Source organism: Neophocaena asiaeorientalis, unplaced genomic scaffold (genome assembly GCF_003031525.2).
Source record: "Neophocaena asiaeorientalis asiaeorientalis breed wild unplaced genomic scaffold, Neophocaena_asiaeorientalis_V1.1 scaffold106, whole genome shotgun sequence".
Taxonomy (NCBI): domain Eukaryota; kingdom Metazoa; phylum Chordata; class Mammalia; order Artiodactyla; family Phocoenidae; genus Neophocaena; species Neophocaena asiaeorientalis.
This window is the reverse complement of record NW_020172597.1, coordinates 4,441,019-4,468,391: the sequence shown is the minus strand read 5'-3', so window position 1 is coordinate 4,468,391 and position 27,373 is coordinate 4,441,019. Positions and strand designations below refer to the sequence as shown.

At 40.0% G+C, this 27,373-nt stretch overlaps 1 protein-coding gene across 1 annotated transcript in view; it reads right to left on the bottom strand.

The window, feature by feature from the left end:
- Positions 1-6,153: 6,153 nt before the first annotated feature.
- The window catches only part of LOC112395510 (uncharacterized), a 36,091-nt gene continuing 14,871 nt past the window's right edge, over positions 6,154-27,373 (bottom strand). Inside the window, exons 6-12 of the mRNA XM_024738746.1 lie at positions 20,721-21,161; positions 20,414-20,541; positions 18,563-18,778; positions 17,123-17,208; positions 11,310-11,436; positions 10,880-10,978; positions 6,154-7,496 (exon numbers count right to left, since the gene is read on the bottom strand). Of these exons, the coding sequence (XP_024594514.1) occupies positions 6,361-7,496; positions 10,880-10,978; positions 11,310-11,436; positions 17,123-17,208; positions 18,563-18,778; positions 20,414-20,541; positions 20,721-21,161 (2,233 nt within the window). The 3' untranslated portion in view covers positions 6,154-6,360. The remainder of the gene's footprint in view (positions 7,497-10,879; positions 10,979-11,309; positions 11,437-17,122; positions 17,209-18,562; positions 18,779-20,413; positions 20,542-20,720; positions 21,162-27,373) is intronic.

Below are 27,373 nucleotides of genomic sequence, written 5' to 3'. Positions count from 1 at the left end.
GAGTATAATAATTATTGAACAGACATATCATGTAGAGCAAAAATAGTGTCGTGCCATTCCCAAATACACTCTCATGCCTCCTTCCTGAGAAAACCACTTGTCTGACTTTTATGACAATCATCGCTTTTTTTTTTTTTTAACAGTCATCACATATTTGGAAACGATTTGTGACAAAGGTGGCATCGCATAGCAATGGAGAAAAAAAGATGACCTTTTCAATGAAGGTTCTGAGACAATAGGGTATCCTTCTGAAAAAAATATATAAAATGAGACCCCTTGTCTCACTTCATCACAAATATCAATTCCAGGAGGATTAAAAACCTAAATACATTTTGGACTTCAGAATAGGGAAAGATTTTTTAAAATCTATTTATTTATCTATTTACTTACTTATTTTTGGGTCCCGCAGCTTGCGGATCTTAGTTCCCACACTAGGGATTGAACCCCAGCACCAGCAGTGAAAGCGAGTCCTAACTACCGGACTGCCAGGGAATCCCCCGATTTCTTTTTAAAAAATACAAAAATGTTGGGAGTTCCCTGGTGGTCCAGTGCTTTCACTGCCCTCGCCTGGGTTCAATCGCTGGTCAGGGAACAAAGATTCCGCAAGCAGCACAGCACGGCCAAAAAAAAAAAGTTAAAGAAAATTACAAAGGAGATTTTGGGTCAGTTGGGGGAATTTAAATGCGACATATATTAGATAATAGTATCAATCAATTATCAATATCCTGAGTGTGAAAATGATTTTGTGGTTGTGTAGGAAAACGTCCTTGTTCTTGGAAATATGAAAGTTGAGGGGAATCTTACCCATCAAGTGAAATATGGGTGGGCATTGCTGTATTGAGGCTGGAGGTTTCTACCTCCTCCCAAGTATAACTTTCCTTCACCAGGACGCAATTCCCAATGCACAAAAGCCTCTCCTCAACCCTCTCACACATGGACCTGTTATCTTCAAACGGAGTTTGAGGGGGCAATGCTGATTGGTGGAGTGAAGCAGAAGCAATTCAGAAATGATCATGCTGTGGGGAAAAGAAATTTCCAAGATAGCAGGACGATGTTCCCCAAAGCTTTCATTCTCAAATTTCAGAAAATGTTACCCTTTCCCCAAAAGGCTATCATAAGAAGTCGGGGCATTTAAGGTCCATCTGTATACAAAAGCCTTTGATTTAGTTCCTCCACCTCCAGGGATATCTGTAATGTGGGAAATACTGTTAGACACAAATTGTCTGTTTTCCTCTTTCCATCTTACTTTCCTTACTCTTTCAGAGGGTAGAATTTGTACCTCTAAATCACACTGATTACAGTCTTCCATTGAAGTGTTTATATGATAAAAGTGTTTATCTATATGAATGCTCTTGAGAGCTTCACTGTCCAACACAGTAGCCACTAGGTACGTGTGGCTCTTAAGCATTTGAAATGTGGCTAGTCCAAAATGACATCTGCTGTAACTATAAAATATTGTATTTTGAAGATTTAGTAAAAAAAAAAGTTAACTCACTAATAACTTTTATATTGATTACATGTTGAGATAGTAATATTTGGATATATTGTATCAAATGGAATATATTTTAAAAATTAATTTTACTTACTGCTTTTTATTGCATTAATGTGGCTGGTAGACATTTTTAAATTAATTATGTGGTTCGCATTCATGTTGTGGCTCACATTATATTTCTCTTGGACAGTGCTGCTCTTGAGCATCAGACCTAAGGGCAGGGAATTTATCCTGCTCAAGTTTGTGTTCCTTACAGGTGCTAGTACAATTATTGACATAATTTTTATATGCTTAAGAGAAACCCACTGACAATATTCTGTATTTGGGAATCTTCTCTTCCCAGTATTAAGGTCAGCCTCTCTTTAGCCAAACACCAGTTTCTGGTAATTGAAAAGGGCATTGCTTAGTTGGAGAAAGCCAGAAAAGGTAGCCCTAAGCTAGGAAGTTGGGGGAGCTGGGAATGAGTTAAGGATGTAAGACTGGGCTATGCTTCTGCTAAAAGAGGCAGCCTCAGATGTAGGACATTTGAACTCTTGAATCAATTAGGGTTTATTCATTTTTCAGTTTGAAAACCCAGGAGCTCTAGCTTCAGGTGAGGCTTGATCCAGATGTCAAACAGTGAGACCAGAACTGAGTTTTCTCTCTCCATTTCTTGGATCTATTTCCTCTGTGTTTTTGCATTTATAGGCAGTCTTTCTCCTCTTCCACTGCCAGTAGCTTCCAGGGCCACAGTCTTCCAGATTTGTGTCCAGTGGAAAAATAGGAAGTCCATTCCCTAATACCTCAAAGATAAGTCCAGAAATTGTCCAATTGGCCCTGATTACTCAAACTGGGGCTGTGTGCTTGTCTTAACCACAGTCTTCAAGAAAACAGAGCCTGAGGCAAGGATTCAATGATTTTTTTTTTAGGTGCAAACCCATGGTAGCAAGGGTAAGAAAAGAAGGAAGTGTAGCAAGCAACAGTGTGAAGCAAATTGAAGTTGAATAGCCCTGGCTATTGCTTCATGTTGAGCCATGGTCCTCCATAGTGATTCCAGAGTAATTTTATAAAATTAAAATCCCTTGCTATCACTCTCTAGTCAAAAATCCTGTAGGATAAGGCCTAGATATTTATTAAATTCAGCCAAGACTTCAATTGTTCATCCAAAACTTCATAGATTTTGTGTAGTATTTCCTGAAGATGTGACACAAACTAAATCTGGGAGGATGAGTAGGAGCTAACAAAGAAGCTAGGCAGAAGGAGGAAAAAATAGCGTAGTTGATCACCAGAAACCATGAAATAGCATGGAATACTTGGAGGACCATAATATGTTTATGGCTGGAGAGAGGTATGCTTGGGGGGAAATTTGGGAGCCACTACTAGAAAAATAGGCAGTGCTCTATACCAAGTATTCTATTAAGGAATCTGACATTTAGCTTCAAGTTATAAGAAACCATTGAGGGATTTCAAGCAATAATTTGATTAGTTATATGTTTTAGTGTGACCACTCTAGCAGCAGTGGGGACGACAGAGAGATGAGTCCAGATTAGATATATAAAAATATTTAGGAATCTATTTAAGCAGTTAGGAAATGCTAAGAGCCTGATTAAAGTACTGACAATGGGAATAGAGCAGAGGATATAAACTGAAAAGATCCTGAACAGAATGTATAGGACCTGGTGACTGATTGGGAAAGGTGATGGATGAGAGGGAGAAGTTTAAACTGGAGAATTGGATGAGTGGTGATACCACTTCCTGGATTAAGGAATACAGATTTTATTGAAAAAATTGAGTTGAGTTTTGGACACACTTTGAGGTGACTATGAGTTACCCAAGTGGAGATATCCAGTGGGATACTGAACATAATGTTTTCTCCTGGAACTCAGGAGAGATTTGTAAGATATAGATGTAGATGTAAGAGGCGTTCGGATGTTAACAAGATCAGACAAAATGTCTAGCTTGAGAAGAGAATTATGCCTAAGGACACAGTTCTGGGGAAGAACATTCACATAACCAACAGAAGGAGAAGTTCCTGCGGGATAAATCGAATGAATGAATAAGCACTGATAAAAGGCAAAGCCAGTGGGTAGGCTCTGAAGCATAATTTATGAAAGACTTCCTTGGGGCAATAGATCTGAGAAGTAAAAGTCTTACAATGGCAAAAAGCAGCTATGTTCAGCCATTAAGGGCAAGTGTTTGGAAAGCCAGGCTAACAAACTTAGAGGAAAAAATGCTCAAAAATATGACTTAGGTGAAAAGATGTGAGTAATTAAAGAAGGGGAGTCTCCATTTCTTCATCTATAAAGAGAGAAGTTTCAATTAGGTGAGTTCCTAGATCCTTTCCAGTTCTAAAGTTCTGATCTGATGAGCCAGCATTGAAGAGTGAGTAGGATATGGAATGCTATGAACAGTAACCCTTTCTTCTGCTCTCCTGCCCCTCCAGCACCTCCCCCCCCTTCCCCGGCCCCATTCACCACCACATCATCCACATGGTTCCCACAGAAGCTGAGATCTCTGCCTACAGTTGACTTGTTTAGTGGTGGGCACCTGACCTAGCTGGGCCAGTAAGAGAGCTTCCCCATGATTTTGAGATAAGAAGTGAGAAAGAGAAGACAGTTTTTCTCTGAGTGATGGAAACCGAATATATGTAAAATCTAAAGCTGATGGTAACCGTGATTTGCAATGAGGTGTTGAAAACAAAAAAGAAAAGCCAGAATGAAGAAAACACAGGAAGCAGAGGTCGGAGATGGAGAGAAAACTGCCTGGGTTTTCCAAAGCATTTCAGATCCTGGCCTCAGTCCACTGTTATAATGTATCGCTGCCCTGAATTCCATGAGATACCCCAATATCCCTCTATTAACACCTCTCTTTGAGACTTAACTAACCTCAGTTGATTTCTGTTACGTGTAACTTAAAGATTCTCAACTAATATATTTGAGTGTAGTCAGAGCCCATAGGGGAAGGAGATAAGTAAATGGAAGAGGAAGCTGTAAGGTACAACTAGATGTAATGCAGGATCTTAAGTGCCAGGTTTTGGTTTATAACTGAGTAGTGGCTGTGGGGATGAAGATGAGGGGAAATCCATCAACATTTCACAGAATCACTAAAACTTTACCAGAATGAAAAATGAACATATACAAAATTACTGTGGTCCTGACCTTGGCAGTCAGCTTTCACACATAATAAGCAATGTCAACTAATTAATTAATGCTCTCTTCATTAATTAATGTTTATTAATTAGAAAGTCGTGTCCTACCTCGTTTCTGTCTCCTTCCACATGTGAACTGTAACTCGCTAACACAGCCATCCTGTAAAATGCTACGTATGGTCAGTTAATCAGCTGTGGTATATCCTGCTATATTAAGTACCCTGACTCCATTGTCAGTTTTCCTCCATTCCAAAGGGGTTGCAGCCAAGATTATACTTGCTAAGGCAGGTGGATCAGTCTCTTTAAAGGAACTCTAATTCGTCAAACAGTTCCAGACTCAGAAGTCAGGGGCTGTAACAGTTGGTGGAGAGATGTCTTCTCCTTTTCCAGCTGAGACTTTGGTTGGTCTATTTGATAACATGCAGATTTCTCTCTGGCTCCAGGGATGGCACGTGCCGCTCTTTATGGGGATGCAGCTCGGCTGGTACTTCTAGGCTATGTTATTGAGAGAAGCTGATACTTCTTTAATGGATGATGGGGCTGTTGGCTCAGGAGATGCTTCAGCACCAGATATGGTTCCCACAGTTCTGTATCTTGCTGGTGGGAAAATAAATTGATCCAACCTCTATGAAGGTCAGTTTGGCAGTATCCATCATACAAATGTGCATACCCTTTAGCACAGAAATTCCTGTTCTAGGAATTTACCCTATGCATGTACTTACATTGTGAGAAATAAAAATGCATGACTATTCATTGCAATATCATATAAATAAAAGATTGGAAATTCAAAAATCCATCTATAGTGAAGTGGCTAAAGTACATTCAAACCATGGAATACTATCAGCTATAAAAAAAGAATGAGGGGCTTCCCTAGTGGCACAGTGGTTGGGAGTCCACCTGCTGATGCAGGGGACACAGGTTCGTGCCCCGGTCCGGGAGGATCCCACATGCAGTGGAGCAGCTGGGCCCGTGAGCCATGGCTGCTGAGCCTGCGCATCCGGAGCCTGTGCTCCACAACGGGAGAGGCCACAACAGTGAGAGGCCCACGTACCACAAAAAAAAAAAAAAAAAGAATGAGGAGGCACTTTGTTTACTGATATGGAATGACCTCCATGATATACAGTGAAGTAATAAAAGTAATATGTGTTTGTATGGGGGGCTGCCATTTATACTTAAAAAGTAAAAAATGTATATATGTGTTCTCTTGGATTTAAACAGAAAGATCTCTGGAAGGGTGTACAGAAAACTTAGTTATAACAAATGGTTGCCTCTGGTAGAATTTTGTGATGGGGGATGGAGGAAGAAGTCTTTTCACTTATACAACTGACTGTACCTTTTGAAGTTTATACCATGTGAAAGTTTTCCCCATTAAAAAAAATTTTTTTAATTAAAAAAATATAGGGGTGGTGATGTTTTAAACAGTAGTTCCCAAATGCTGGTCTGTAAATCAGCGAATGCCCATGATGAATAATTTATTAATCTACCACGAAATCATAAAAGTAATAATGTGTGAATTTTCTATAATATTGTTGAATTTAACTTGAAGGGCCAACTTTTATTCTTAAGTACTTTGTGTGGAGATATTAGTAGACAGTAGTTATCAATGTAATGTTTATTTACACAATGGGCAAAATCAGAAGTTGGCATCATTATGTCAATTCCTCCAATTTAGAGTCCTGAAATTCGAAGCACAGAATCACTGATTTAGACCTGGCTTTTGTTCATGTTGAATAATCTGTTTTTAGGCATTATTCTGGAAGGCATTTCTCCTGTGTATTTCATGGTGTCGAGTAAGTGATGAATTATAGCTGAAGGCTTTTCCACATTCATTACATTCATAAGGTTTTTCTCCTGTGTGATGCCTCTGATGTTTCTTAAAGGATGAATCATGCCTGTAGGCTTTTCCACAGCGGTTGCATTCATACGCTTTCACTCCTGTATGAACAGTTTTATGGTTGCTAAGGTGTATCCTTTGCCTAAAGGCTTTCCCACATTCCTTACATTTGTAGGGTCTCTCCCCAGTATGGATTCTCTGGTGATGCGTTAGATAAGCTCTATGACTAAAGGTTTTACAACATGTGGTGCATGCATAGGGCTTCTCCCCAGTATGAATTCTTATATGTTCACTAAGGTGTCTAATCTGTCTAAAGGTTTTCCCACATTCATTGCATGTAAAGGGTTTCTCTCCAGAATGAGTTCTCAAATGTTGGATCAAGCTAATGTTCTGGCTGAAAGCTTTCTGACATTTATCACATACATAGGGTTTCTCACCAGTGTGAGTTCTATGATGTTGATTAAGAGATGAGCGATGTCTGAAGGCTTTACCACATTCTTCACATTCAAAGGGTTTCTCACCAGTATGGATTCTTTGGTGTGTGGTAAGGGATGCACTTTGACTAAAGGCCCTTCCACATTCCTTACACCTGAAAGGTTTCTCACCAGTATGAATTCTCATGTGTTCGGTAAGGTGAATGGGTTGTTTGAAGACTTTTTCACATATATTACATTCGTAGGTTTTTGTTCTTATGTAACTTACTGGATGATTAATCAAATCTGATTTGTATTTGTTTCTCTTTCTAGATGTGTCATATTTATGGTGCTTCTGTTCTATAACAACATTTGAACTCACAATATTTTTGCCAAATTTGTAAGTTTCTTGGCCTCTCTTCTTATGGGTCAAGATGGTTTGTCTCACGTCTCTTCCATGGCTATCCTGGTGGCTTTCTAACTCATGATCATATTTTGAGACTTTTCTCAATGTGGAAAAAATGACATCATCCCTCATGAACCTTTCCATCATCATGCCATGATAGAACTGTTCCTGTAAAACATCATTCTTTGCAGTTGATGCAGCTGTTTCTGTTTTACTCTTCAAGTCTGAAAGAAATGGAAAAAATGCAAATAACTCATATTCATTATGCTTCAAAAAATCAATTATTATACTGGGTATGGACTAGAGATTTAGATAACAATACATATAAAGTACATGAAGTTCTGAGTATATTTAAATATGGTTAGGCACTCTGGAGAGGTAATGGGAAATTAAGAAACAATGAACCAGGTAAAAGTGTGATTTTATATATAGGGTAAAAATTTGAATATTTTAGTCCTCTTCTTTCTATTAATACTAAATAATGAAATTTCAGGGCTGTGTCTTAACAGTGTCTTTTTAATTGATAACTACTTTTGGAAAACATTCTCAGAAAGATAAAAAGATTTCCCTCTTCCCACTCCAGCTAGTTCAAAAATAAGGTTTGAGGGAATTCCCTGGTGGTCCAGTGGTTAGGACTCTGCGCTTTTACTGCCGAGGGCTCGGGTTCAATACCTGGTCAGGGAGCTAAGATCCCACAAGCTGCACGGTGTGGCCAAAAAAAAAAAAACAAACAAAAAAATTTGAACTAAGGACATTCACAAGAATGTCAAGCTGTCTTTTACTGAAGCTTATATTAATATTTACATATTGTTCTGCTTCCTGTAGTTATTAATCTGTCCCGGGAAGTGTTAATTATACAAAGGAGACTTGTAAGAAACCCAGACTGCTATGTTGCTACTATTGCTATGTTCTATGAAAATATCCTTTCTTTAAACGATATTTAAAATTCTGTTTTTTTAAATAATTTATTGCACCATTACTAATGCTTCAACTGACAGTTCCATATTCCTGAAAAGTATAACTTCTTGTAGGAGATTTGGTTAACACAGAAGGATCATTGGTACTTCCAAATTCCAAATTCTAAATGAATAGATGCAAAAATAAAGTCTATGTTCTGCAGGCCCCTGATTCTGGGCCTGGATTAGGGAGAAGGAAGACGAGAAGAAGAAGATAGGGGAAGAGAGAACAGGCCATCTATGACCCCTTCCCAATTCGGTATCCAAGCTGAAGCAGGCCCAAGCTAGGGGAGGAGAGAAGATATAACTTTGAAGTTGGGAGTTTTTATTATTATACTGAATTACACATTTCACTAAAAGACAGACTGTTATTATTTAAAGGGACAGGACCACCTATGGGACCTCTCTGAGATTTCATCCAGAGGCAGAGAAAGAACATTCATGGTAGCTATTATTATTATTTTCCTTATTATAAGTTGAAAAAGAGAAAACCCAGGAGAATGTACAAATTATTGGAATTAATAACAGAGTGAGACAAGGTGGCTGGCTAGAAGATCAAAACTGGTTATGTTATTACACACTAGCAAAAAAGAGAAAACATAATTGAAAAAAGTTATACCATTTAAAATAGCAGGGAATTCCCTGGCGGTCCAGTGGTTAGGACTCCATGCTCTCACTGCCAAGGGCCCGGGTTCAATCCCTGGTTGGGGAACTAAGATCCCACCAGCTGTGCAGGGTGGCCAAAAAAATAAAATGAAATAGCAATAAAATATAAGTTCTTCAGGACGAATCTGACAAAAGATGTTCAATGTGTACAAGACTTTTATGGGGGAAAATCCTTTATTTAAAAAAATTAGGAAATCTCAGTAAGTGGAGCAATATACCACACTCCTGGACAGTAGGACTCAATATCATAATATCAATTCCCTCCCAAATTGATCTATAAATTCAATTCTATTCCAATCAAAATACCACCAGAGTATTTGTGTGTGTGTGTGTGTGTGTGTGTGTGTGTGTGTGTAATTGATGCACTCATTATATAATTCATATGGAAAAGCAAGGGTCTAACAATAGCCAGGACAATTTTGAAGAACAAGATATTAAGTCTCACTATTAAATATAGTAATTAAGACAGCCTGGCATTAGAAACTTGGCAGGTGACAGAGTGGCATTAACTATTCAATAATTGGTTCTTGGACTGATTATCCACATGTAATAAGTTAAACTAGAGCTTCACCTCATACTACATATAAAATAAATTCAGATTTAACCTAAGTATGAAAATCAAAATCTTAAAGATATAAAATAATATATTTTTTCTATAAATCAATAAGGAAAAAAGATAATATAAAAATTCACAAAGGATATAAACAAGTAATTTACAGAAAAGGAATCCTGGCTAGATGACCAATAAACATGAAAAATATGCTCCCTCTTATTAGTAATCAGGAAAATGAAAAAAACCAACAAGATATTCACCCACTGAATTTATAAAAATGTGAAACTTTGACAATGCCAAGTGTTGACAAAGATGCTGAGTTCTGGAACCTCTCAAAACCTGCTGATAGGAGTACTAATTGGTGCAACTAGTTTGAAGAACAATTCTGTAAAACCTAGCAAAATGAAGGTGACCCAACAAGTCTGCTTCTATCAAATATCTCAGAGAAACACGAGAAGTTTTACACAAAGTTTTACTCCAGTATCTTTGTAATCCCCAAATTTAGAAACAGTACAAATGTCTATCAACAGGAAAATGGATAAATTGTGCTTTATTAATTCAACAGAAATGAATGAACCAGAACAATATGGATAAATATCAACGGTGTTGAATGAGAAAAGCAAGTGGAAAAGTATTATATACCATTTATTTAAAGAATAAGAACATGCAAAACAACATTATATATTGCTTGGGGGATATACACATGCAATACAAGTATGAAGATACATATACAAATGAAAATATTTAAACTCAGAAGAGTTAGTTGTTTCAAAAGGTAGGAGGGGAATAGCGGGGCTTAAACTCTGTTTTATTTCTTAATCTAGGTGGAAGTTACATAGAAATTTATTATAATGTTCTCTATGCCTTTCTGAATATCTAAAGTATTTCATAATAAAAGCAAAGTTTAAGGAGATTGTTAAAAACCATTGGATTTGCTTAGAAGGAATCCTGTGGTAATTTCTCTTGCAGGACTTTCCATAAACTAGTTATTACAATAAATAAAGATACTTGAGTTAAAGGGAGAGTGAGAATCAAAGCTAGGATTATAAGCTGAAAAATTGGTGAAAAGTAGAAATAGAATTCAAGAGAGATTAAAGATTTGTAGAATGCAGTGAGAGTCCTGAAAAGAGATCTGTTTTCTTTGAGGAGAGACCACGTACATCTGACTGCCTAGGGAAGGGAGCTTTCGATTGGCAGACTTCAGGATACTGAAGAAAGAAGGAAAATCAAGTTTAACCTTAATGAAGAGAAGACTTCTTTTCCCTCCAACTTCAGAGACTTTTGCAAGGTTAGGTGAAGGAAAGGGGTGCAAAGGGAGGGGTAAAATCGGGTTCAGTGCATGCCTGTCCATCCTCTCAGCCTTCCCGCAGCCTGGGAAGATGCTGGGCACTCTGGCCTACATATTGAAAGGCACCATCTGCCTTGATCTCACCTGAACTGGGATCTCCTGGGCCTTCTTTCTCTGTCATCCATGGCGCTTCTCCTTTCTCCAACTGGGAAATCACACTAGGTTTGGAAAGTTGACATCCTACTTATGGAGTGAAAAAAAGGGTATGAATATTTATGCTGAGGTCTAAGAACCATCCCTGGAATGTAGTTCCAATCCTCTGGTATTTAGGGTCTCTGAAAACAGAAAGGGGCACCACAGCATTTTTTTCTGTTCTCACTCTACAAAGTAAAACCGTTCCCCCAAGGGAGGAGATTCAGGAATGTTCTGGCTTGATTTTCAAAGGAATGAGACGTCTATCTCCAACACAGAACCCAAGGCCAGGCTCCAGGGAATCTACAGCATTTAATAATTTAGGAATAGTAACTGTCCTGTAATGGGTAGGTTTCTGGACGTATGTGTAACCCATGCTTACCCACTGAGACCAGGTTCCCATAGTTCTCCAGCATCACCTCCCGGTACAGATTCTGGTGAGCAGGGGCCAGCTGCCCCCACTCCTCCTGGGTGAAGTCCACAGATACGTCCTTGAAGGTCAATAGTTCCTAGAATATCAAATATATTCCTTTTCAGTCTGAGACCACCTCCATCAAGATCCAAGATGTTCTTACAGTATTCTAAATTCTGAGAGATTCTAAACTAGTTTTACTGGGAGCCTCCTCTGGATCTGTTTGGTGATTCTCGGAGACTACCATAAGTAATTAAACATACAGAAGGACAGATGGTCATATATGTCTTAGAAAAAAATTAAGCAGGATAAGGGGAACAGGGAGAGCCACAGTGTGGATGGGGAGGATCTTTCACGTAGGGTGGCTGGGGAAGGCCTTCCTAAAAGGGTGATATTTGAACAGAGACATGAGCTCAGTGAGGAAAAGCCACGTGGAAATCTGAGGGGAGAGCCTTCCAGATGGGGACAAAGGACCTGAGGTGAGAGTGTCCTTGGCTTGTCTGAGGAACAGAAGAGTAGCCAGCATTGCTGGAGGTGGGCTAGTGAAGGGGAATGCAAGGAGATGAGATCAGAGGGGCTGGGGGAGGGAAGAGAGGCTTTTAGCACTTATTGTCACAAAGACCAGTGCATCCCTGCTGAGTTGAAATTCTGGGGCCCTGCTGGAGTTTAATGCAAGATGAACAAAACTGTCTGGAACTGTGGTCTAACCCCTCCCTAGCTCAAATACTGAAGAGGTAAAAAGGATCAGCCCCTCAGCAGTGGTGGCATGGGGCACTGGTAGTTGGGTTAATCAGAAGTGAACTCAATCGAATTAAAGTGTATCTCAGCCAGAGCTCAGCCACAGCTCTAGGAAAAATATGAATAATCAGTCCCTCACCTTAACCACCAGTCAGAGGAAAAGGCTTAGAGTCTTCTGTAAATAAATGGAACAAACAAAAGAAATAAACAGACTATATCTATCTATCCATATATACCTTTATTTGTTAATTGTTTATTTAACAAGAGAAATTATTCCTTAGACCAGATATTCATGTTTCATAGTTCAGGAACACAGATCAGTGACAAACTTCATGCAACTCAACCCAAAGAAATTCTTTACATTCTAAAATCACTTTGCACTCTGAAAGATACCAGCCTTCCTCATTGCCTCAAAATTTTTCATGGAACCACAATTTCTGTAGAAATCTGCATATGCCTTCTTTCTTGGTTCAGCCAAAGCAATCCTGTAGAAAGCTGCAACCCCCAGGGATACAATGAATGCTCTAACAGTATGAAATAGCAGATGCTTGGCCAGGAGGCCATGCATCTGAGGTTTCGTCAAAGAACTGGAAACCATGGTAGTTATTCACCTCAACACCAAGGTCCTTCCAGGCTGATGGAGAAATGGACCTATCTATGCATATTTCATCCTCCACCATTCTTTTATACACAATATCTGAACTACAATACAAAATTATTAGACATACAAAGAAGGAGGAATATCTGACCTATAATCAAGAAAATAAAAACATAAGAAGCAAACACCTAGGTAACCAAGTCATTAGAATTAGCAGAAAAGAAGTTTAAATAAATTATTAAAATATATGTTGAAGAGGGCTTCCCTGGTGGCACAGTGGTTAAGAACCTGCCTGCCAATTCAGGGGACACGTGTTCGAGCCCTAGTCCAGGAAGATCCCACATGCTGCAGAGCAACTAAGCCCGTGCACCACAACTACTGAAGCCTATGCGCCCTGGAGCCCGTGCTCCACAAGAGAAGTCACCACAACGAGAAGCCTGCACACCGCAAGGAAGAGTAGCCTCCACTCCCCGCAACTAGAGAAAGCCTGCACACAGCAATGAAGACCCAACGCGGCCAAAAATAAATAAATAAATTTATTTTAAAAATAAAATATATGTTGAAGAATTTACAATAAAATATGGATAGAATAGGTGAAAATGTGGGGTTAATTGAGGAGAGAGAAATGCTAAAAAAGAACTAAAAGACAATTCTACAAGTGAAAAATACAATATCTGAAAAATCCACTGGATGGGCTTAATAACAGATGGACCCTGATGAAGACAAAATCAGTGAAACTTAACACAGGTCAACAGATAGTATTCAAATGGAAGCACCAAGAGAGAAAAAGAAAACCAAAAAACCAAAAAACACCTGGGATAATATCAAGTAGTCTAATATACATGTAATTAGAATCTAAGAAGGAGAAGAGAGAATGAGCAGAAAAAAATATTTGAAGAAATAAAGGCTGAAAAATTTCCAAATTTGAGTAAAAATTCAACCCACAAATCCAAAAGCCAGCAAACCCTCCACGGGGGGGAAAAAATTCAGAGAATATCATGTCTATGCACATCATTAAAACTGCTGAAGAGCAAAGATAAAAGGGAAGAACATAAAAGTAGTCAAAAAAAGGTAGGAAAGGAGGAACAAAAAAAAAAAAGAAAAGTTGGTATAAAACAAAGGAACAAACAGAAAGACATGTCACATCTGGGGAAATAATAAGAATAATAGCTGACTTCTCATCTGAAAAAATACAAGCCACAAAATCATGGAACATCTTTAAAGTGCTTAAAAGAAAAAACAGTCACCCTAGAATTCTATATTCAGTAAAAGATTCTCAAATAGGAAGACCATATAAAGACATTTTTAGATCACCAAAGCTGTGAGAATTCATCATCAGAACACCCCCACTACAGGAAATGCTAAATGACATTCTTTAGGCTGAAAGGAAATAATGTCAGTTAGAAACTTGGAACTTGGTGGTGGGATGAATTGGGAGATACTGATTGACATATATACACTGATATGTATAAAATAGACAACTAATAAGAACTTGCTGTATAAAAAATAAATAAAATAAAATTCAAAAGTTAAAAAAAAAAACTTGGAACTAAAGGAAGGAATGAAAAGTGCTTGAATTGGTAAATGTGTGCAAAGATGAAAGGCTCGTTTTTTTTTCCTTTTCTTAATTTCTTATAAGACAATTTACTATTAAAAGCAAAAATAAGAACAATGTATTACGGGGTGTATAAGATGTAAAGTGAAAAGCATGATGACAATACACAAAGAATGGGAAGAGTAAATGGGAAAATAAGGCTTTCAAATTATATGTGAAACAAGTAATAATTCAACTGTGACCTGTGAAAAATGCATATTGTAATAGCTAGAGCAACCACTAAAAACAAATGAAACAGCTAAAAAAGTCATTAGAGGACATAAAATAGAATACTAAATAAACTGCACAATCCAAAAGAGGGCAAGAGAGGAACAAATAAACAAAAGAATAGATTTGACAAACAGCAAACAAAGAACAAGAATATACACTTAAATTCCACCACATCAATGATTATGTAACTGTAAATATAAATGTTACTAAGCAAGCACAACCCAGCTCTATTTAAGAAGGTCACACTTTAAATATAAAGGCACAAATAAGTTAAAAGTAAAAGAATGAGGGACTTCCCTGGTGGCACAGTGGTTAAGAATCTGCCTGCCAATGCAGGGGACACAGGTTTGATTCCCTGGTCCAGGAATATCCCACATGCCACGGAGCAACTAAGCCCGTGTGCCACAACTACTGAGCCTGCACTCTAGAGCCCACGAACCACAACTACTGAGCCCGCATGTCACAACTACTGAAGCCCGCGCACCCTAGAGCCCATGCTCCACAACAAGAGAAGCCACCACAATGAGAAGCCCGTGCACCACAATGAAGAGTAGCCCCCACTCGCCACAACTAGAGAAAGCCCAGGCGCAGCAACAAAGAGCCAATGCAGCCAAAAATAAATAAATAAATAAAATTTAAAAAAGAAAGTAAAAGAATGAGAAAAAGCTATCCTATACCAACAATAACTAAAAACACTGGAGGAGCTGTGTTAAATCAGACAAAGTGGGCTTAGGAAAAAGAATATTATGAGGCATAAAGAAGAGACATTTCGTAATGATAAATGGTCAGTCCATCAAGAAGACAACAATCCTATGTGTTTATGCACCTGATAACAGAATTCAAGATACATAAAGCAGACTTGACAGAACTAAAGGGAGATATAGATGAAACTATAATAATTAGAGATTTTAACACTCCTCTCAGTAAATGATGGAACAAGTAGACAAAAATTTATCAAGGATATAGATTTGAACAACCTATCAACCAACTTAACCTAACTGACATTTGTAGAGCACTATACCTAACCACTGCAGCATATAAATTCTTTTATTTTTTAGATTCTTTTTTAAAGTAAACTTTTTATTTTGAGATTACAGATTTATTATATAATTCTAATTGTAGATTTACATGCAGTTGTAAGAAATAATACAGAGATCCCATGTACTCTCTACTGGGGGTAAAACAGAGTTTTAATTGGAAAGGGGCACAAGGGAACATTCTGAGATGGTGGAAATGCTCTATATCTTGATTTGGTTACATGGTATATATATATGTCAAAATAGAACTATGTACTCCCTTAAGTGTATTTTCCTATATGTAAATTACAACTCAATTTTAAGAAATTTAATCTTATCCCAGTGCTAAGAATCCCACCAGTTTTTGACAAATGTCAGTCAGGTGGTAAGAATTCCAGATAAGTGGAATGTAGATATAAGATACCTCTTCAAATAATTAGAATATTATTACTTCTTCCATATTACCAGAAATAACCCTGGAACACATTTCAATCCTAAAAGGTGTTAGCATCTGAATTAACAGAGGAAGCTGGGATTGTAAACAGCTAAAAAAAATCACCAAGCAAGTAAATACAGGAGATGAGTTCAAAACCATCTAATTTCAGAACCCAAGTTCTCACCTAAAACTCTTCTGTCCTCGAATAACATCTCCTCTTTAAGAGTCTTCCTTTCTCGTTTATTCTACAGTTTTCCTTCTGTTTCACCTATGCTTCTACCAGGTGGTAAGGACACAGTTTCCACACCCTGTTGTAACCGCCCAGCCTGTCTAATGTGTATGCTCTGTGGCCTGACCATTTCTTCTCTTCTCACGTCTTTGGCTGCAGTTTGACCTCTGCTCCAGACACTATTCTAAGGGCCACCTCATGAAGTGATAGATGTACCTCACTAAAAATGTCAAAACTTTATTCTCACTAAATTTGTTTTTGAGTATGAAATACTCATAAAAATTGAGGTTTATCGGACTTCCCTGGTGGCGCAGTGGTTAAGAATCCGCTTGCCAATGCAGGGGACATGGGTTCCATCCCTGGTTCGGGAAGATCCCACATGCCGCGGAGCAACTAAGCCTGTGCACCACAACTACTGAGCCTGCCGCTCTAGAGCCCATGAGCCACAACTACTGAGCCCACAAGCCACAACTACTGAAGCCCACGCGCCTAAAGCCCATGCTCCGCAACGAGAAGCCACCGCAATGAGAAGCCCGCACACTGCAACGAAGAGTAGCCCCCGCTCGCCTCAACTAGAGAAAGCCTACATGCAGCAACAAAGACCCAATGCAGCCAAAAATAAATAAATAAATAATTTTTCAAAAATTGAGGTTTATCTTAGGTCCCAAGTTTTTACGGGCTAGAATTTATATCACTCATTTTGCTTTCTCTACAAAAATTCGCACAACGTTAGATCTAGATGTTGGTTAGAAACAAGCGTTTTCTATGAGTAAGGAAACTGCTACCACTGCGGCCCAGTTTTCTGTAAAAGACTAACTTGCACTGAGTTCCCTGGGTGAAATTCGTTAGCCTCAATATGCCCCAACTCCCCAGAAAAGGGCAAGTTATAATCTTAAAAACCAAAAAGCATGTCAAGAAAGTGACAGGAAACTTCGACCCACCTGGGAGTCTGTTGTCCGGGCCCCGGGAGTCACTTCATCCTTTAAACTTTCTCCCTGGGTCTCAGCAGCCTCCTGAGACAGCAGAGCTGAGGAAGGAAAAGAGCCAGAAAGTTTGCATCTCCCCAAACCCCCCAAATAGAAAAACTGATCTGCTGAATATGGCCCCCCTCTCAAAACATTCACAGAGGGACATTCAGAGCAACTCAAGAGCAGACTGGAGCCTCCTTAATGAGGAGGATCTGCAGGGCATTGCTTTGGGCATTAACGCTTCCCAATGGCCAGTGCTGGTACAAAAGCACAGACCTACCAGGCCACTCCTTTGTTCAAAGGTTCCCGACAAGAAAGAAAAATACAAACACCTCCCATGGACTTCAAGGCACTCTATAATCTGCCTGAAGCACATTTTCCCAGCATTAGTTTCCTCTAACCACCATCCTTTATCTGTGGGACACATACACTGACCACATTCTTAACCCTTAGTTAGACTAGAACAGTCTCCATTCTCTGAACCACTCTTCAAGGTACCCACTTTTGTATCTTTTCCTCAATTCTTCCGTAAAAAAAACCTAGACATCTTTTAAGGCCCAATTCAATGCTACCTGCTTTGTGAAATTTTCTCTGATAAGTACAATCAGAAGAATGTTTCCTGTCTCTTGTCTTCCAAAAGAATTTTACCATAGAATGTATTTAGGCTACTTTCTATTCTTTTGATCTGAGTATGTGTCTATCTCCATCAATTAATAATTAGCATTAGAGATCATTATTCATTTTTCCATCCATCAAGATGCTTAGCAAAGTCCCCTGCCTGACAGAGTTAGAATATAACAAATACAAGCTGGATTCGAAGTGTTATAGGTATGAACTAAGAGACCACATGAGACATACAAATTCCTCTGTCCACCCATCTATTCTGACCCAACCACCAAATACTGTGTAATCTTGGTTATGTTTCCCACTGAACTCATATATTTCAAGGTAAAATGAGAGTAACTAAGCATGTCATTCCTTCTTCCTGGCAGGAGATGAAAAGAAAGAAAAAAATATTGGTTTGGGGTTAAAATGACTGAAACTTGTGAAGGAAAACCACTGGAGGGCTTAAGAAAGTAGAAACTTTTGACCCCAATGTCTGTGAGTCACGCTTACACACTTGGGAGCCGCTGGTGGGGAACACCCTGAATTCTGTCTTCCTGTCCTGTTTATTCGAGGACACGAGATGGGAGCAGCATGGCACACGTGTTGCAAAGATCCAGTGCCCAGAGCCCCACATTTTCTCTCACAGCTATCCCTTTCCCCAAAGCCATAAGCATGAGCCCCAAGGACCTCCTTTCCTCCAATCTTCTCCCCTAGAGACACCTCAATGATGTGTGTATCTATCTTTCTGCAAGCAAACTGAGACCCCTTCCTCTACCTCCATCCCCTCCCTCCATCAGCCTCTCTCACCTCCTCCTTCAAACATCTTGGTCACGTCCTCCCACAGGGGCGCCCCTTCCTTGGCCTTCTGTGGATGGTGCAACTTCACCCAGGTGCTGGCCTCGACGGGCAGGGTGATCAGGAGCTGCTGTAGCATGATGATACCACCCGACTGGCCTTGTCCACTTCTGGGGAGGACACTGCCAGGGCTTCTGCTGAGACGCCTCACAGTTGTATGGTCCTCCTCTGATCACAATCTCCTGCCCTCAGGACTTTGGCCTGAGGACTTTGGTCCCTGCGGCACCAGAACCTGGGGGCTCCCAGAGGCTAATGTGGCTTTAACAGCCCTGAAAAAGTGACTCCTTTCTGAAATTAAGTACTGCCTGCTTGGGAGGCGGCCGGTTGAGTAGGTCTGAGTACACGCCTCTTCATATTCTTCTAGAGGAGCAAAAGGTAGGAGAGGAGGGACCCAGAAAACTGATCATAGAGCTAGAACTCCAGAACTTGCGGAAATATATTTAAAACTGCAAAAGATCCAAAAACAAAGATGTGGCATCAATGTGGAAGTAAGTATAATTGGTGCTTTGGATGCGGCTTTAATTTCCAGTTCTATACACACTTTCATAAACAGCCAGTGACACACAAACACCAAGGATACACAAACATACACAGTCCCCGCCTTGACTTCCTTCCTTGTAAGCTGCATGCATCTTCTGCCTGGATACAGACGTGGGAGTTAAGAGGGCAAGTTTAGAAACCAGACAGCCTGGGTTAGAATCCTGACACTTGCACTTCAAAGCTCTAAGACACTTCAATTCTCTGAGCTTCAGTCCCATCATCTAGAAAATGCAGATAACAAATGTACTTCATAGGGCTGTAACAATGTGGGGAATACATTGCCTTCATAGACATTATTAGAAAGCTTTTGCTTTAATGTTGCAATCATAGCATTACCTTTTAAAATTATTTTATTTTATTTTTTTTTTTCGGTACGCGGGCCTCTCACTGTTGTGACCTCTACCGCCGCGGAGCACAGGCTCCGGACGCGCAGGCTCAGCGGCCATGGCTCACGGGCCCAGCCGCTCCGCGGCATGTGGGATCTTCCTGGACCGGGGCACGAACCCGTGTCCCCTGCATCGGCAGGCGGACTCTCAACCACTGCGCCACCAGGGAAGCCCTAAAATTATTTTTAAAAAACAATTACAGATCTGAATTTAAACTTCAAGTATCTCAACTGATGGAATAATCACATAGCTGTGTTTTCACACGGGCAAGTAGTGACAGGCACATCACCACCCACGTGGATGCCCAGAAGCTGGCAAGTCCTTTTAACCTCTGGGTTAAGATACAACCTGCTTTCAGAAATGTTCAACTGGGGGAGAGGAGGGGTATGTCTTCAAATGGAGGAAATATAGTACTTTGAATACAATGAGGACTATTGCATAACTGTCTGTAGCAGGAAAATTTGGAAACAGCCCAAATTCATCATCTCATCGAAACCCCTGGCATCTGGACATGTGCCTCCACAGCGACCAGGTCCAGTGTATCCCGGCCCCAAGAACAGTCCTAGTCCTAGCTCCCCGGAAAGGGAGCTGGCCTAACTTTTTGGGGTTTGTGGGGCAGGCTTCTTCTTGTTTTCAGCTGTGACTGATGCAGAGAAAGGAGCAGCATCCTATGGATAGGAGCATGTGGAAAATATCCTAAACCCTGATTAAATAGAAAGTAAAATGGCTTGTTACCAAAGTGAGGAAACTTTCGAATCTTATGAAAGGGTTAAAAACAGAGAAGCTTCATTTCGAGATGCCCCTTCTCACTGCTCCCAGACGTGCCTCCCTCGGACCTAGAGACTTGCAGACACAGGCAGCTTAGCTTCCTACTCACCAGACCGGCCTTGGACGCTGGCAGGACGAGAGATGGGGGCGTGAGAGAGCCCGTTCTTGAGGCTTTCAGCTCCAGAGGGTGTCTCTTTAGAGAAGGGCCGTGGGTGATGGATTTTGTTCTTTCCCGGCCTTTTAGAGACAGACCACATCCCCACCCAACACAATGATTCTTTTAAAAACGCCCAACGTTCACGCAGGCTTCCTTCGGAAGCTCAGAGGACTATCGGCCTCCGGACGGGACCGGGGAATCTTTTCCAAATTCCCAAGAGGCGGCCTAGGGCGGGTGCTGCGGCACCAGATGAACCCACCGCCCCTCCAAGGTATCCTTTCCAGACCGCACCCCCGGGAGCAGGGCTTTGGGGGCCACAATGCGAGGGGTGCCCAGAACCGGCTTCCCGCAGACCCGGGCGAGGATACAGCTCGCCGGCCGCTGCTTTGATGCCGGCCCGGTGGCAGCAGCCAGGCCCACCGGCGCCCAGCCTCCTGGGACGCAGCCCGGGTGTCCCGGCGCCTCCACCCTCCCGGCGCGCCGTGGCCTTTGCCCGTGTCCCGGTCGCTCTCGCCCGGGCCCTGGCGGGTTCGGGGTGCGGCCCCAGATGCTGCGGTGCAGCCACAAACCCCGGCGCCCGCCCTTCTTCCGGCGGCTCCGCACGCCTGGCCGCCCGCTCCGCCCAAGGGGAGCCGCGAGGGCCCCGCCCTCTCCAGGGAGGCAGGCGCTCCGGAAAACCCGGAACCCGGACTGTGCCGGACTGCCCCACGGCACGCGTACCCCCAGGGCTGCCAGACCCTGGTCAGCGGCCACCCAGGCGGACCGCCTGCGTTTCCTGACTGTGGTCCCAAGAGACTAGGTGGCCCGCCCAGCTCTTCTGGTGGGGAAGCCCTTTCTCTGTCGTTCATTCATTCATTTATTCAACTATCTTCTGAGTGCCTAGATCTGCCACACATCGTTACAGGCTCTGGGGAGATACCAGTTATCAAGACGCAATCCCTGCTTTCTTGGATCTTAATTCTGGCAAAATTAAATAGGTAATAATAATGTAGAAAGGGAATATTGCCTGCCAGTCCAGTAAACAACAAATTGCCTGCCATCAAGCCATCAGCCACTGCAGCCCTCCACTGAGGGGAATTCAGGATGGAGACAAACAGGAAACGCTCTGCACTCTGGATACTGGCCCTAGATAGTTAAGATGCGTATCTAAGGAATAATTTCAATGAGCCCAGACTCTTGCATCTTCCCATAGATAGGAAAGCACTAAAATCATTAAGATTTTTTGAGATGTCCGTAGATTAACAGTAATCTTTTTATGTTTGACTACATGTCTTTCTTCAGCAAAAAATCCTATGTATCTTGGCTCCTCCCTTACCTCTTCAAAGCAGTTCCTCAGAGCTATCTGAGAGGCTGTCTCCCAGGCTATAGTCCTCAGCAAGTTCCCCAAATGAAACTTAACATGCAACTTTTAGGTTGTGCACTTTTCTTCAGCCCACGATAAATAGAAAAATAAAGAGATAATCCCCCAAGTGATGGTAAGGGCTATGAAGAAAAAGGAGGCAGCGTGTGGAGAGGGGGATAGGCGATGACTGGAGTTCCTCTTTCTGGTAACAGTGGGCTAGCGTCTTTATATCAACCCACCTCAGGAAACAACAAATTAAAAAATAAAACTCTGGAATACATGCAGAGTATGTGAAGTTCTTAAAGGAATGTATTAATTTGCTAGGGCTGCTACAACAAAATACCACAGACTAGGTGGCTTAAATAACAGAAATTTATTTTCTCACAGTTTTGAAGGCTAAAAGCCCAGGATCCAGGTCTCAGCAGGACTGGTTTCTCCTGAGGCCATTCTGCTTGGCTTACAAATGGCTCCCTTCTCCCTATGACCTCACATGGTCTTTCCTCTGTGTGCTTTCATGCCCCTAGTGTCTCTCTATGTGTCCAATTTTCTTCTTCTTTTTATAAGGACACTTCTTAAAATCTCCTCATATGAAGATTGGATCAGATTAGAGTATACCCCAATGTCTCATTCTAAATTAATCACCTCTTTAAAGTGACCAAGCTTAATCACTTGAATATGTGATTAAATACAGTCACATTCTGAAGTACTGGGGGTTAGGATTCCAACATCTGAATTTTAGGGGGATGCTATTCAGCCCATAGCAAGCTGTCTAAGAGATGGCATGATATTAGGGAATTGCCAGACCAAAAGCTGGAAAGCCAGGATCCAGGGACATGATATGACTTGGAAGATGCCTTTGCTGAGGGTATTTACCTAACTGGAAAATTATAATTTTTCACTTCAGAGAAGAAAAAATAAATAAAATACAGTGTGTGGAGAGTGAAACAGAAGACCCTCTGTATAATAACTGGGACCCCAAAGGGCTATACACTCAGGAGAAGAATGAATTGGAAGTGGAACAGCTTCAGGGGTATTTACAGGCTAGGGTCAAATTGCCTGTCCAAGTATTGATTTTGGTTTAAGGTGGGCTCTGACTGAGATGCTATCAGATGCCTGGCAAAAACAAATACAAATCCTCTCTGGAGGAAAGCATTATAATTATAGGCCTTAGATTGTTCCTACATGTAAGTTTTTGTAGAAATGGTGAGTACAGAGTTAAAGATAAGCTGGTACACAGGGAAACTAGACTCCTAGTGAGTATTTCAGCAGAAACACAAACAACAGAAATAGACCTACAAAGACAACTGCTTTTGGAATTACCAGATGCAAAGTATAAAACAATTTATGTTTTCTTTGTTTAAAGAAATAAAAGATAACTCAGACAGTTTTGGCAGATACCTGGAAACTATAAAAAGTGATATAACATATTTTTAAAAAACTAAATAGAAACTCTATGACAAAGAAATACAGTAACAAAATTAAGAATTCATTGAATGCATATAATGGCAGATTAGACATAGATGAATAGAGAATAAATGAAATGGAAGGTAGGTCAGAAGAGATTATCTAGAATGAAGCATTAAGAAACAAAAGGATGAAATATATAGAAGAGAGAATAAGAGACATAGATGTTACAGTGAAAAGATCTAGCATAAGTTTAAGAGAGAGACAGTATTTGAAGAGATAATGGCTAAATATTTTTTAATACCTGTGAAAGCAAACAGATCACAGATTTAAGAAGCCAAATAACTCTCTAATGAGTTAAATAAAGAGAAATCTACACCTAGACACATCATAGTGAAACTGAAAAAAACTAAAAGAGAAAATCTTAAAAGTGTCTGTGGTAGTTTTAAAATATGCCCATTCCTTCCTCCCTCTCCCCTTGAATGTGAGTCAGACTAACTTCTAAAGAATAAAATGTGGGATTCCCTGGCAGTCCAGTGATTAAGACTCCATGCTTCCACTGCAGGGGGCGTGGGTTAGATCCCTGGTCTTGGAACTAAGATCCCACATGCCATGCAGAGTGGCAAAAAAAAAAAAAAAAAAGAGTGGAATGTGGTGGAAGTGACAGTATGTGATTTCAGAAGTTAAGTCACAAAAGACTGCCACTTCTGCTTTGCACACTCTTTGATTGCTTGCTCTGAGGAACTTGCCAGCCATTTGAGTTAGCTATCTTGGAAGTGTATCCTTTAGCCCCAACCAAGCCTTCGGATGACTCCAATCTCAGCTGACATCTTACTGCAACTTCATATTGACTGAATTCTGAGCCAGAACCTCCCAACTAAGCAGGCTCTGAATTACTGACTCATTAAAAAATGTGAGATTAAAAAATGTTTATTTTTTTAAGCCATTAAGTTTTGGAGTTACTTATCATGCAGATATTCCTAATTAATACAGTGGCAAATTTTGATAACTAGCACAAGCAGCATTGTGACAGCTAACTTATCATCTGTGATAATGGAAGCCAGAAGACAGTGGGATGAAATCTTCAGTGTGTTGTGAGGAAATAATTGACAACACAGAATTCAATGCAGAATTAAAAAAAAATCTTTCAAGAATAAAGGAGAAATAAAGACATTTTCAGACCAAAAAAATGAGAGAGTTTGCCACCAACAGACTACATTAAAGAAAAATTTTCAAGGCTGAACTTTAGGCAGAAAGAAAATGATTCCAGACAAAAGGACAAAAATGTAAAAAGGAACAAAGAAAAAAAATATGTGACTATAAAGGAGCATTAATGATGTAGAGTAAAAATCTTAATAATTTGTGAGGTTAAAAAAATAGATTTGGAGATACAGGGATATATGTATATGTATAGCTGATTCACTTTGTTATAAAGCAGAAACTAACACACCACTGTAAAGCAATTATACTCCAGTAAAGATGTTTAAAGAAAAAGATTTAATATCCAAAAACAACGGCATAGAGATTGGGAAGAGGGTGAATTGAGTTAAAGTATTCTAAGTTAAAGTGTTATAGTTAAAGTGCTCTAAGGACTATTGTAGACAAGAGTAGAGGTATTCATTAACATACATTCTGATAAGTAGAAAATGTATATTGTTAGCCAGTAGACTTATATTACTGAATGTGAAAACCTATTATAAAGTTATAGTATCAGTAATTAAGACAATGAGGTAGGTATTGGTGCAAGAATAGATAAACTGACAAAGGAACAAGAGTCCAAATTCAGACCTACATATAGACAATCACCTGATTTAGAAAAAGGGTGGAGGAAAAGAAGGTCTTTTAAGTAAGTTGGTGATGGGTCAGTTGGACCTTTATATTGACCTCTACTTTACAACATAAACAAAAATCAGTCCTAATGGATTTCAAATCTAAATGTGATAGATAAAACAAAATGTTTTAGAAGAAAGTAGGAGAGTATTTGTACAACCTTGAAATGGGCATAGATTTATTACATGGAATAAAAAGTGCTAAACATAAAGGACAAAATTAATAAGTTAACCCAGATTAAAATCAAGGACCAGAGATTTCAGGTATTTTTGATGAGGGTATAAATTGGTACAACTATTTCAGAAAAGCATTTGGTAGTAGCATTTACTGAAGCTGAACATTATGATCCAGCAATCCTATCCTTTGTTATATAACCAACAGAAATGGATACATGTATTTACCAAAAGACATATACTAGAATGTTCATAGAACATTCTTTATATTAATCCCAAACTAGAAACCACCCAATGCCCATCAGCAGTGGACTGAGCAAATAAATATTGCTATATCATACAATAGAGTACACACAGCAATGAAAATAGAGACTAGAACTACACACAACAATATTGATGAATCTCACAAATATAGTATTGAGCAAAAGAAACCAGATACAAAAGAATACATGTAATTCTATTTAAATAAAGTACAAAAACAGGTGAAATTAACCTATGGTGTTAGAAGTTACCTTTTAGAGGATAGTGACTGGAAGGGAGCACTGCTTCTGGACGGCTATAATTTGTTCTTAACCTATGAGCTGGTTACACAGATGTGTTTAACATTTTGAAAACTCATTAAGATATTTATCTCTATATATGCACTTTTCTGTATGAGTATCATAATTTAATAAAGTTTCTAAAAAATGCATGTTGCAAAGCAGAAATAGACACACAGACGTAAAGAACAAATGTATGGATACCAAGGGGGAAAGGGGTGGGGTGGGAGGAATTGGGAGATTGGGATTGACACATATACACTATTGACACTATGTATAAAATAGACAACTGAGGGGAACCTACTGTATAGCACAGGGAACTCTACTTAATGCACTGTGGTGTCCTAAATGGGAGGGAAACCCAAAAGGGAAGGGATATATGTATATGAATGGCTGATTCATTCTGCTGTGCAGTAGAAGCTAACACAACATTGTAACGCAACTATGCTCCAATAAAACTTAGTTTAAAAATTAAAAAAAAAAGCATGTTGTAACATTCAGGGTAACCACTAAAAGAACAGAAGTAGAATATCTAACTTCAAACCTAGTAAAGAGGGGGAAAGAAGTGATAATATATAATCAACCCAAAAGAGCAGCTATAAGTGGGGAGCTATTTTATACAGGGTAACTCAGGAAGATCCCTCTGATGAGATGCTATTTGACCAGAGACCTGAAAGAAGTCAGGAAATGAGCCACATTTATATCTGGAGAAAGAGCATCTTAAAGAAGGCGAAGGCCCTGAGGTGGGAGCAGGGATGGGCATATGCATGGACCAGCAAGAAATGCTGTATTGCTTGAGGCAAATCATAGTGAGAACATAAGTCATATGGGTACTATCTGGAGAATAAACTGTAGGGGATGCAAGTGTGCAATAACCCATTGTGAAAGAAAATAGTGAACTAAATTAAGTGGCAGCAGTGGAGGTGATGAGAAAAGATATATTTTGAAGATAGAGCCAACAGAATTTTCTGAGGGATTGAGGAGTCAAGATGATTCTGATTGGGCAATTGGATGCTCCCATTTACTGAGACAGGAAATACTGGAAACAGAGCAGGTTCAGAAATGGACTTGTTAAATTTGAGATGCCTAATACACATCCAAGAGTCAATTATGCACTTGGAATTAAGAGTCTGAAGTGCTGTTTGGGGTCAGAAACATGAATTTGGGTGTGCAGTGATCTGAATGTGTCCCCTCCAAATTCATATATTGAAATCCAAAATACCCAACTGACAGTAGTTAAGAGGTGGGGCATTGGGAGGCACTTAGGTCAGGGGGGTGGAACCCTCATGAATGAGATTAGTGACCTTAAAAAAGAGCCCACTGGGCTCCCTAGCTCCTTCCAGCATGTGAGAACACAGGGAGAAGTTGGTAGTCTGCAACCCAGAAGAGGGCTTTCACCAGAACCTGACCATGCTGCTGTCTTGATCTTGGACTTTCAGCCTCCAAAATTGTGAGCAATAAATTTGTGCTATTTATAAGCCACCCAGTCTATGATATTTTTCTTACAGCAACCGGAACAGACTAAGGGTCCGTTAGTAACAGACTGTTAGTAACGGCGGGAGAGGGAAAGGGAATTTGTTCTCTGGTGTCTTCTTTTAAGGGCACTAATTCCATCATGAAGGTC